The 13,321-nt window shown below is 38.6% G+C and overlaps 1 protein-coding gene across 1 annotated transcript in view; it reads right to left on the reverse strand.

Moving 5' to 3' along the window:
* Positions 1-13,321, reverse strand: part of CLVS1 (clavesin 1) — a 207,846-nt gene that overhangs the window by 32,658 nt on the left and 161,867 nt on the right. The window contains exon 4 of the mRNA XM_050802005.1: positions 3,739-3,849. Coding sequence (XP_050657962.1) covers positions 3,739-3,849 — 111 coding nt within the window. The remainder of the gene's footprint in view (positions 1-3,738; positions 3,850-13,321) is intronic.

Genomic DNA, 13,321 nt, shown 5'->3' on the forward strand with positions numbered 1-13,321 from the left:
TGACAAATTGGATGCACTGCTGGTGATCATGGTGCTTAAAGAGGCATTGATTTTGTGACTGCAGCTTAGTCTTCATAAAATGTTAATGTATTGCTTAGAAAAAAGGCTGAATTAATAGTCATTAAAAATGAAGTTTATGAACAGATTGAGTGTTACTTGGCCGTGGGCCAAATTTATACATATAGTCATCTCCTAATTATCCCTGTTGGTTAAAGGAGTGATGGTGCAGACCACCTGAAACCCCAGCTATTGCTGGATCTCCAGACTGCTCTGTTCTCCCATCTGTGTGCTCTCACCCAGTCCTCCAGATCCTTTCCCCGTTCCCCGGCCTAGACAAAGTTGCAGCTTCTTCCTAACTCATCCTGGTTATAGCTGCCTATTCTGCTTCTTTCCAACCACCTTCCAATTAATTCTTCAGTATCTGCTGACCGCTGACTTCTGTTTATTTTATCTTTATTTTTCCCGCAGGGGGAAAGTATCTAGAGAAAAAGTTGGTGTTTTCTTACTCCTTTAAAATGCTTCGTAGCTCCTAGGGTGATGTGGGCACAAGGTAGAAGAAAATCGATTCTTATTTAATGGAATCAAAAACCACAGCCTGAGAATTTATTGTGAGATATTTTTGCAGCAATTTCCATTTTTGTCTGGATTGGGGACTAAAGTCCAAACAAGTTTGCATCTTCTGAACATACAATAGATAGTGATAAAAATTGTGGATTCCTCAACCAGGGGAGAATCCACATCTCCAAGTTACAATTATTTCCAGATAAATCCACAAAGTGAATGAGCCATGAATAGATTATTAGCATTGACTGCAATTTAGGAGTTGACTCTGAAAGGTGACTTAAAGTGCATCCATGCACTGATGTCAGTTCCCACACTTCTTCATGTGGCAGGCATGAAGGCATTGTGTGTAACACATAAGGTACACCCAAGTATAGGATCATCAAGTACACACACATGCATGCACATACACATAGAGTATAACCATGATGAAATATAAATGAGAGTCAGGCGCAGTGGCTCATGCCTGTAATCCCAGCACTTTGAGAGGCTGAGGCGGGCAGATCACCTGAGGTCAAGAGTTCGAGACCAGCCTGGCCAACATGGTGAAACCCCTGTCTCTACAAAAAATACAAATTTAGCTGGGCATGGTGGCGCACGCCTGTAATCCCAGCTACTCGGGAGGTTGGGGAAGGAGAATCGCTTGAACCCAGGAGGTGGAGGTTGCAGTAAGCTGAGATCACGCCACTGCACTCTAGCCTGGGCAACAGAACAAGACTTCGTCTTGGAAAAAAAAAATATATATATATATGTGTGTGTGTGTGTGTGTGTGTGTGTGAGTGATTTTTAAAATACTTAAACAGAGGACCTCAATAATAAACACTTGCTACCTTGTTCTATTGTATTGATTTTAACTTATGATGTAATGACATCATTTAAAGATGAAGGGGACAAGAAGTGCTAATTCTTCAGAAGACTACTGGAGCACTTCAGAAAGCATATCAAAACATTAAAATTTCTGATATTGTATTGAGTATGACCGAATTTTAATAAGAATTATTTTTTTTGAAGAAAGTCACTTTTCTGGCTTTTATAAAACTTTTCAGAGGGTGCTGTATATGAAACGTGCTGGAGCAAAGTATCAGCCCTGGTGTTTAGAGAAAACATTTGCACCCCTCCACCCAACATGTCCAGTTTTTGGAAGACAAAGAGTGCTATTAAAAGGGACCCTCCCTTCTTGGGGTCTTCTGGAATGGAGGAACGCAGAAGTAGGAGGCTGGACCCTCTACCTGTTAGAATCTATCCTGTGCCCAAAGCTCCAAAAATGCCCTCCTATGGCATGGCAGCAAGTGTCCACCGTGGGAGGAATTCTCTCTGGTTCCAACCTGAATAGAAGAATAGTTGCTGGAAAGCCCGAAGCCATGTTGAGAACAGTCCTAGAACACTTCTCTGTTCTTAGCACTGTCCTGAGCCCCAGATGGGTTTTAAAACTTTTCTGCCTCCTTATTCCAGTAAGTTCTAATTCCTGGTTTCAAACTTGTTTAAGAACAGGGAAATTACCCCTGCCCTACCCTACTGCAATGCTCTCTAAGAACCTGGAAGCATCTGAGGTCCAGGAGTTAGAAACCCAGCAAAGTGTGGGAGATGGCAGGGAATCCCTCACATTATCAGTCACTCCTGAATACTCAGAGTTCTTCCCCAGTGTCAGGTACCATGGGTGTCAGAAGGTGCTGCAGGATTACCCTAGTCAGGTTCCCATGAGGAATGGTGTTACTGACCCAGGAGGTAGCTGAAATCAGAAAGTCTCAAAGATAAGACTGTAGCATTATTCATAATAGACAAGATATGGGTACAACCTAAGTGCCCATTAACAGATGAATGGATATATACCCAGTGGAATACTATGCAGCCTTAAAGAAGAATGAAATCCTGTCATTTTCAACAATGTGGATGAACCTAAAGCACATTATGTTAACAAAAATATGCCAGACATAGAAAAACAAATACTGCATGACCACACTTATATGTGGAATCTAAATGAGTTGAAATCATAGAAGTATTAGAGTAGAAGGGTGGTTGCCAGGAGCTGAGAGTAGGGGGAAATGGAGAGATGTTGGACAAAGAGGACAAAGTTTCAGTTATATAGGATGAGAATAGATTCTGGAGACCTAATGTACAGTATGGAAACTGTAATAGTAATAATATTATATTGTTTATTTGAAATTGGCTGAGAGAGTAGATCTTAAGTATTCTCACCACACACACACACACACACACACACACACACACACACAAATCACAACTACAGGAGGTGATAGATGTGTTAGTAGCTTGATTGTGGTAATCATTTCACAATGCATAAGTATATAAAAACATCACATTGAACACCTTAAATATATCCAATTTTTAGTTGTCAATTATACCCAATAACATTGGGAAAAAAGAAAAGAGAGCTAAATCATAAAGATAAATAAAAGTCACCAAGTCTCATGAGGTACCAACTGCATCACGATACATGTTTTCATAAGCTGTCCCATTAGATTTCCCCAACAACTCTGTGATGTGGGTGTTAGTTTCCCCAATTTATAAATGAGAAAATTGAGATTCAGAGTGGTTAAGGAATGTTCAATTACTCTGCTCATCAAAATGCCATGAAAAAGCCCAACTCTGATTGATGGAAAAAGCTGGCTTCTCAAGTGTTATCAACTGATATAATTAAGACTGTAAAAGCCTTCCTCATAAGAGCATTGTTATTTCCAAAGAAGAATGCTTTTCCAACTTTACAGGTGATGGAGTTAGCAGTTATCACCCAAAGCCATGGAAGGGAAGAAAAATTGTAATCATTCTTCATAACACTAATACGTTTGCAGAACAAAATGCTAGGTACTAAAATATTTTATGAACAGGAAAGCTGCTGGACCCATAATTCTTAGAATCCCATAAGAATTTACAGTAAAATGGGCATCTGATATTTGCATGCCTTCAAAGTTTCTTTTGGTTTGTCACTGGGACTCCGAAAATAACCCAGTTCTACTGAATTATTAATTAAACCCAGACCATTTGCAATCTCCAGCTGAGGCTCAAATGCTTAGCGGCTGTAGAAAAACCACAGTGAAAGATAGAGAGAGAAAAAAAATCCGGGGAAAGGAGGGAGGAGGGGAGAGAGAAAACAGAAGCAGCATAATTGTCCCAGGCATTCCCTGTTTAAAATTTACATCATGTATTTGTTTTCATTACCCGTTTCCTGGTCTTGTCTTTAAGAAATGGCTTGATGAGTGTGTAGAGGGCATGAATGTACCAGGGCTGGTTGACAAAGTGGACTCCTCCAAAGCGGGCAGGAAAGCTGTCCTGGGGCAGAAAGAGAGAAATGCACATCAATTAGTAAGCACCCTTTGTTAGACTGCACCAGCAGGACCAATGCCCCAAAGAACAACCTGTTTTTCCTGCCTGGTAGAAGCTCTAGCTTCAGGATAAGGAGAGGAAGAAAACACACTCACTTAACACACTAGTTGTTAAGGATGTCTTTATTCCCCTTGCCTCCCTTCTCGCCCTTTGACTCCATGCATAACTTTAAAATTGTGCATGGGTTCCAGGCCTGTCTTTTTCAAATCACAATTACATGACCTTCTACGTGGCACAGAAGCTCGTGCAGCCTGGAGAGTGGGGGGAATCTGAATTCTTCATTGCATTAGGTAACCAAGTCTGCCAGGCTCCCAGCACAAGATCTCTCTCTTTACCCTCATTTCCACTCTCCCGCTCCCACCCTCTCCACCGGCTTAATCATGACAGTAACTGTACTTTCTGGGTGAGTGAGTGCTGGCTGTGCAGGAAGTAGTTGCAAAAGGATTTCAAAGGCTCTTAGGAGATGGAGCTATGTGGAATCAACCAAATTCTAACAAGGTTATAACAACTTTTTCACAGATTGCAGTACTAGCTCCAGTCCACCCTGGGGCACATAGTAAGTCCCAGGGAAAAAATACTTGCTGATTAATGGGCTAGTTGATTCTCCTAGTTGAGGGAATATGAACACCCTTTTCTGCAGATCAACCCATTTCGTAAATAATAGGAAGGAAGAGCCTTTCAGAAAAATGATTCCAAATTTAGAATCCAGATCAGGGCATTAGAACCCAGATCAGCTTATGTTTTAGATGCTAGGAAGCTGCTCTCAGTGCTAATTAGATCTATGGAACAAGGGACCATGGCCAGAAAGTCTGAGCTAGTCGTATAAGACCAGGTCCTGAGATCTCCCGATGAATGACTTCAGTAGATTGGGTTCATCTCAGTTAATAGAATTAAAAAAGAAGGAACCTCTAAATGCTGTATGAATTGTAAGTTTGCTATCAATTTCATTGCGACAAACATCTTTGTAAAATGTTAGCAAGATGAGATGAAAGCCGAGGGAGTCTGGCTGGTGGAGCAAATGGTTCAGCAGCTAGCTGTTCCCTGCGGGTGTATGAGATGCCTCACCTGGGTCTTTTTTAGTAACAAGGAAAAAAGGTTATTACATTTTTTTCAGAACCCTTTGAGTCTACAGGATCCCTAGGCATCTTCCATGCCAAGACCTAGTTTCCAATGTGAGTGCATGGAACTGCACTTAGGGTTGACATTTGAAAAACTTTAAAAATAATTTTTCCCTCTACCTAGGCATTTTAGAGTAGAAAGGAATTAAATATTTTGAAGGCTAAACTGGACAATAACAATAAAAGGCCTTTGCTTTCAGAATATGTATATATATTTTGTTTTGTTTCTTTTATTTTCAAAAACTTAACAAGTATAGTGCTAGAGACATCATTTATACTAACTTGTTATTCCAAAACTAATTTGAGAAATGTAAAGGTTCTTAATAAGGTTGTCTTTTTTCCTCTAGGTATAGTTTAGGATCTAAAAGTTTTATGATTCCTTAAAAAAAGAGACTATTCCCAAAAGTGTTTCCTTTATAATAAGTGCTATTCACTATCATCCATCTTTTGGCTCCTTTTAACTTCTTATTCAGAAGTAGAATTCATTATTTCACTTACTAAATGTGGTTCTTAGGGGTCATAGAAGAAGAATAGGAGTAAAGCACTTATTTATAAAACCAGGGCTTTACTATCTTTTCTAGTGGGACCAATAAGAGGTTTATTTCTATCGATGGTCCATTGTGTTATATAGTTCTAGGTTAATAAAGTGGAAGGAAACTCTAAATAATATTGAGAGTAGGCAAAGTTGCAAAATATTAACCTTTTAAAAATATCTAGACATTCTAAGTTTTAGTTTATGAAGCCTCAATCATCAAAGACATCAAAAACTATCTTCTGATTGTGACAGGGGAGGTTGAAAGAAAATTATAGTGCTGAGACTCTGTAATTACTCTCTACGTTATCCCTGGTTGAGGATTCTGCCAGATTGAAGGCATGGGCTTTTATTCATCTCACTCAAGTCATCCAGTGAATATGTGCAGACAAACACATGTGAACCCTGTGTCTTGAAGTTCTGAGTTTGCACCAGAGTAGAAACAGAATGACTTTTATTCAGGTACCTCCTATACAATTCACATGCAAGGCCCTCCTGTCTGATAAAGGCAATGTACACATGTTCTGGGTCTTCTTGAATGAGCCCAGCCATGCTAGTGTGTGTGTGTGTGTGTGTGTATGTGTGTGTGTGTGTGTGTGTGTGTGTGTTGTGCAGCGGGGAAGGTGAGGAAAGGCAAAATCAGCAAACACCCTTCTCATGGTCAACACATCATTATTGGTTGCCTCTGCCTGATCACATCAGTCAACTGCAGACAAAGGGAAGTTGTTAGTCACACAAAAGTCTCCTAGAACCCCAAGAGGCCTACCACCCTCCTGGAAGAGCATTTCTTAGGGGGCTAGAACAGCTGTATCTCTAGATCGTAGGCCTTGTTCAATGACAGTGTAACACTTTGTTTTTCAGTGTTCTTGGTGACGAAAGAGCATACACCAACATACTCTAAGTTCAAGAAAATGGCATAAATCCTGTACTTTTATACATTTGTCAATAAAAATATAACGTCATTTCAAATTTTAAACAATTCGAATCATAAAAATGTGTCTGCCTCCCAGTTTAAGTTAATTTTGTTTCCTTATTATAAATTATACACATTCTACAAAAGTAAAAAATAGATAAAAACATTATTTGAAAAATTAGATGATACAAGAAGATAAGAAAAAAGAAAAGAAAAGGCCCCTATAATCCCACTGCCAAAGACACACTCTTACTATTTTCTATTATTCAGGATGGGTTATGTAATGTTATAGTAACAAACAACCCCTACTTTTAAAAAATCATTTAAAGCAGTAAAGATTGATTCTTTGTTCACATTAAATGTCTTGCTTGATTTTTGTCTTTCCTGATTAATTTCCTGCTCACACTAAATGTCCTGCCCTGCTTGATTTGCCTGCAGCCAGAGATGCAGCCTCCTCCATATGGAGCAGTGCTGCTTGACATAGTCCAGGAAAACCACGTGGAAGAATCATACCTTAGCTCTTAAAGCTGGCTCCAAAAGTGACATGCTTCATCTGCCGTATTTTAAAGGTCAAACTCATGCCTGGCTTCCAGGGATCAGAAAGTAAAATCTACCGTATTTCCAGTAAGAAAAGGACCAAACGTATTGGCAAATAGCAGTAATAATTACCCAAACTCTGCCATCCCTTCACTTATCTTTTTTTCTATCCTTCTTAAATGTGATCATTTTTTAATTGAACGTAATAACTATTTTTTGATGGCCTACAGTGTATCTCACTTAATGCATTGAAAAATAAAAATAAAGAGTCTTCAGAGCAGTGGGGAAAACAAAACAGCAATTATATAATGATACATTTAGTGTATTCAATTCTTGCCTTAACAGTTAATTCATGCCTTGCACCTCTTCCATTCAGCACATATTTGTGAGTGTCTACTACATGACAAACAGTGGGCATATTCTCCAAAGTGTACTTTAGTGACCAGGGGACTCTGTGATTTTTATCCCCTTTCTTGCCTTCTGTAACTTGTGCTCTACTCACATCCTACACTGCTGAGGTCAGTAGCTTTCATTTTATGGTGATATTATTTCATGGTAATTTCATTTTATGTAAAATTGCAGCCTCTCAGAAAATGAAGCCTGTAAACCTTAGATAAGCATAAGTTTTTTTTGCTTTTTTAAAGCAAAAGTTGGAAGTTCTGGCCATGGCAATTAGGCAAGAGAGAGAAAAAAAGTATTCAAATAGGAAGAGAGGAAGTCAAATTATCTCTGTTTGCAGATGACATGATTCTATATTGGGAAAACTCCATAGTCTCAGTCCAAATACTCCTTAAGCTGATAAGCAACTTCAGCAAAGTCTCAGGTACAAAATCAATGTGCAAAAATCACAAGCATTCCTATACACCAATAACAGACAAAGAGAGAGCCAAATAATGAGTGAACTCCCATTCACAATTGCTTAAAAGAGAATAAAATATCTAGGAATCCAACCTACAAGGGATGTGAAGGACCTCTTCAAGAAGAACTACAAACCATTGCTCAATGAAATAAAAGAGGACACAAACAAATGGAAGAACATTCCATATTCATGGATACGAAGAATCAATATCACAAAAATGGCTGTAATGCCCAAGGTAATTTACAGATTCAACGCCATCCCCATCAAGTTACCAATGACTTTCTTCACAGAATTGGAAAAAAACTACTTTAAAGTTCCTATGGAACCAAAAAAGAGACCACATTGCCAAGACAATCCTAAGCCAAAAGAACAAAGCTGGAGGCATCACACTACCTGACTTCAAACTATACTACAAAGCTACAGTAACCAAAACAGCATGCTACTGGTACCAAAACAGAGATATAAACCAATGAAACAGAATAGAGCCCTCAGAAATAATACCACACATCTACAACCATCTGATCTTTGACAAACATGTCAAAAACAAGAAATGGGGAAAGGATTCCCTATTTAATAAATGATGCTGGGAAAAGTGGTTAGCCATATGTAGAAAGCTGAAACTGGATCCCTTCCTTACACCTTATACAAAAATTAATTCAAGATGGATTAAAGACTTAAATGTTTGACCTAAACCATAAAAACCGTAAAAGAAAACCTAGGCAATACCATTCAGGACATAGTCAGGGGCAATGACTTCATGACTAAAACACCAAAAGCAACAGCAACAAAAGCCAAAACTGACAAATGGGATCTAATTAAACTAAAGAGCTTCTGCACAGCAAAAGAAACTACCATCAGAGTGAACAGGCAACCTACTGAATGGGCGAAAACTTTTTACAACCTACCCATCTGACAAAGGGCTAATATCCAGAATCTACAAAGAACTCAAACAAATTTACAAGAAAAAAATCAAACAACCCCATCAAAAAGTGAGCGAAGGATACGAACAGACACTTCTCAAAAGAAGACATTTATGCAGCCAACAGACACATGAAAAAATGCTCATCATCACTGGCCATCAGAGAAAAGGAAATCAAAACCATAATGAGATACCATCTCACACCAGTTAGAATGGGTGATCATTAAAAAGTTGGGAAACAACAGGTGCTGAAGAGGATGTGGAGAAACAGGAACGCTTTTACACTGTTGGTGGGACTATAAACTAGTTCAACCATTGTGGAAGACAGTATGGCGATTCCTCAAGGATCTAGAACTAGAAGTACCATATGACCCAGCCATCCCATTACTGGGTATATACTCAAAGGATTATAAATCATGCTGCTATAAAGACACATACACACGTATGTTTATTGAGGCACTATTCACAATAGCAAAGACTTGGAACCAACCCAAATGCCCATCAATGATAGACTGGATTAAGAAAATGTGGCACTTATACACCATGGAATACTATGCAACCATAAAAAAGGATGAGTTCATGTCCTTTGTAGGGACATACATGAAGCTGGAAACCATCATTCTGAGCAAACTCTCAAGGACAGAAAACCAAATACTGCATGTTCTCACTCATAGGTGGGAGTTGAACAATGAGAACACTTGGACACAGGGTGGGGAACATCACACACCAGGGCATGTTGTGGGGTGGGGGACGGGGGGAAGGATATCATTAGGAGATATACCTAATGTAAATGACTAGTTAATGGGTGCAGCACACCAGCATGGCACATGTATACATATGTAACAAACCTGCGCTTGTGCACACGTACCCTAGAACTTAAAGTATAATAAAAAACGTATTATTTGATTCAAAGTTCCATTTAATTCATAGTCTCAAATGCCACAGCAAAGGAAGAGTTGTGGTAAGTTTACCCTTAGTTAGGTGGTGCAGCCGAACTTTACTCAATTTGTAGACTCCATTTAAGGCTGCTTCATTCTCTTCTTCTAATGTTTTATGTTTTTAAATTTAAAATACATCACTCTCCCTATAGAGCCTCTGAGATGAGAGAACGATGCCATGGTCTAGCAAAAAGGTGTCCCCTTGAGGGATCTCACAGGCACTCTTCTGCTGTAACAATGGAGTTCTGCGTGTACAGTGGTAACTGAAGGTCCCAAGTGTATTTCAAGATTTTCTCATAAAATATGATTATTGAATTCCTCCTTGTGCAAAGATGAAGTAGTCATACTTTCCCCTATTTCATTGGCTAAGTACTACTAAGCCCTGGATAGAGTATATAAGATAACCATATGAAGACTTCAAAGGTGGAGAGAAGAAGTCAAATCAGCTAAGGACTCTGAGACCAAGGAAGGACATGATAGAGAGTTCCCCAGGTTTCCTTTTTTTTTTTTAGCTCTATATGTCAAAGACTTGGGACAGAAGAAGGCAGCACCTGGAAAAATAACTGGTGCAGACAACAAATAAATAAATAAATAACAACTATAAAAGGCTGCTCTTTAACGAAATGACTAGGTAACAGGCAGTCTAGCAAAATAGACAATATTTAGATAATAGCTGCTCTATGCCAGTCAAATGCCACAGGAAAAACTGTGGTCCCTTTCTAACCATGCTAGCAAAGTCTGAGTGGGCAGTCTGATCTTCACCTTAGCAAGGCTGTAACAAAATGCATAACATCCCTGCCAGAATAATGTTATAGAAGGCCGAGTGGAGAGCCAGAATTTTTATTCTTCCTAGTCAATAATGAGACCCTATTTCACTCTGTCAGTGTCAGTGGAGACCATGTGGGTAAACTGGACTTCCTCCCCACCTGTCAGTAATGAGAATCCCTTCCCTTTCTCCACTGATGGTGTTGGAAGGGGACTAATAGACAGTCAAGACTTTAATCGTTGTCCAGTGTTAATGAAGCCACTACCACCACAGTGTCAGTAGAGATCATGTGGGGAGCCAGAACTCCCACCCCTGCCCAGCAGTAATGAGGAGGCCCTCCCTTCTTGGGTGTCAACAGAGGCTGAGTGAGGAACATGTTAATGATGAGGCAGCACACCCCACTTTCACTGCCAGAGTGGTATCAAAAAAAGGCAGCTAAAACAAAGGTTTACATTAGATCCAGAGTTTCAGGACATAATACAGAAATGTCCAGATTTCAAAAAATCATTCTTTATACCAACAACCAGGAATATCTCAAATTAAATAAAAAATGACAGTCAATAGAGGACAACACCAGATGACAGAGGTGTTAGCATTATCTGACAAAGATTTTAATTTAGCCATCATGAACAATGTTTCAATAGCAATTATGGACATGTATGATGCAGATGAAAAAGTAGTTTTACGTGTGCATGTGTCTTTATAGCAGCATGACTTATAATCCTTTGGGTATATACCCAGTAATGGGATGGCTGGGTCATATGGTACATCTAGTTCTAGATCCTTGAGGAATCGCCATACTGTTTTCCATAATGGTTGAACTAGTTTACAATCCCACCAACAGTGTAAAAGTGTTCCTATTTCTCCACATCGTCTCCAGCACCTGTTGTTTCCTGACTTTTTAATGATTGCCATTCTAACTGGTGTGAGATGGTATCTCATTGTGGTTTTGATTTGCATTTCTCTGATGGCCAGTGATGATGAGCATTTTTTCATGTGTCTGTTGGCTGTATGAATGTCTTCTTTTGAGAAATGTCTGTTCATATCCTTTGCCCACTTTTTGATTGGGTTGTTTGTTTTTTTCTTGTAAATTTGTTTGAGTTCTTTGTAGGTTCTGGATATTAGCCCTTTGTCAGATGAGTAGGTTGCAAAAATTTTCTCCCATTCTGTAGGTTGCCTGTTCACTCTGATGGTAGTTTCTTTTGCTGTGCAGAAGCTCTTTAGTTTAATGAGATCCCATTTGTCAATTTTGGCTTTTGCTGCCGTTGCTTTTGATGTTTTAGACATGAAGTCTTTGCCCATGCCTATGTCCTGAATGGTACTACCTAGGTTTTCCTCTAGGGTTTTTATGGTATTAGGTCTAACATTTAAGTCTCTAATCCATCTTGAATTAATTTTCATATAAGGAGTAAGGAAAGGATCCAGTTTCAGCTTTCTACTTATGGCTAGCCAATTTTCCCAGCACCATTTATTAAATAGGGAATCCTTTCCCCATTTCTTGTTTCTCTCAGGTTTGTGCAGCACAGCAACATGGCACAAGTATACATATGTAACAAACCTGCACGTTATGCACATGTACCCTAGAACTTAAAGTATAATAATAATAATAAAAAATAAATAAATAAATAAATAAAAGAAAAAGTAGTTTTAGAAAAGAAATAGAAATTTATAGCAAATAAATGTGAAATAGAAAAAAGAAGCATCTGGATTTTTTTTTTTTTTTTTTGAGAGAGAGGGTCTCACTATGTTGCCCAGGCTAGTCTCAGACTCCTGGCCTCAAGTGATCCTTTTGATTCAGCCTCCCAAAGTCCTGGGATTACAGGCATGAGGCACTGTGCCTGGCTTATTTGGAAATCTCAAACTGAAAAATAACCAAAAAAGTCAAATAAAAACCTTAGCAGATGGGCCGAACATCAGAAAAGAAGTGACAGAAGAAACAATCAGTGAACTGGATGACAGAAAAAATGGGAATTACTTAACCTGAACTACAGAGAGAAAATAGACTAAATGAATAAATCTTCCTTTTGGGGGTCTATAACAAAAAAAACTAAAATTCTTGTCATTGGGGTCCTTAAAAGGAAGGAGACAGATCGAGGCTGGAAAAGTACTTTAGAAAATAACGGCTGAAAACTTCCATAATTTAGAAAGAGACATAAACCTACAGATTCGACAAGCTGAGTGAACACCAAACAGTATGAACTCAAATAAATTGATGCCAAGTCATATCATAACTGTATTTCTGAAAGCTCAAGACAGAATATTGAAGGTATACAGAAAACAACAACAACAACAACAAAAAAAAACAACATCTTGACTCTTGAGGAAAACAAATGGAATGACAACAGATTTCTCATTAGACACCATGGAGGTCAGAAGGAAGTCGCAAAATATTTTTCAGGTACTGAAAACAAGGAACTTTCAACCCAGAATTCTATACCTACTAAAAATGCTCTTCAAGAATCGAGAGAAATCACGAAATTCTCAGGTTAAGGAAAACTAAGCACATTTGTTGCCAATAGACTTATTTAATGAAATCATAGCTCGGTGAAGTTCTCCTAAACATGAAGGAAACCATAAAATAACCTTCCCTCAAACAGAAAGGAAAAATGGTAAGAGAATTCTCGAATCATCAGGAAGGAAGAACACGGTAAGAAAACTATAAGTAAGCACTATGGGCTTTTCTTTTACTCTTGAGTTTTCTAAATTGTCTTTGATAGTTGAAGTAAAAATTATGATACTCTGATATGGTTCAAAGATGTATGTAGGGGAGGAAATATTTCAGACAATTATATTATACATTAGGGAGGAAAAAGGATGGTAAGGTTTTTGTACTTCA

The sequence above is a fragment of the Macaca thibetana genome, chromosome 8, assembly GCF_024542745.1.
Source record: "Macaca thibetana thibetana isolate TM-01 chromosome 8, ASM2454274v1, whole genome shotgun sequence".
Lineage (NCBI taxonomy): Eukaryota > Metazoa > Chordata > Mammalia > Primates > Cercopithecidae > Macaca > Macaca thibetana.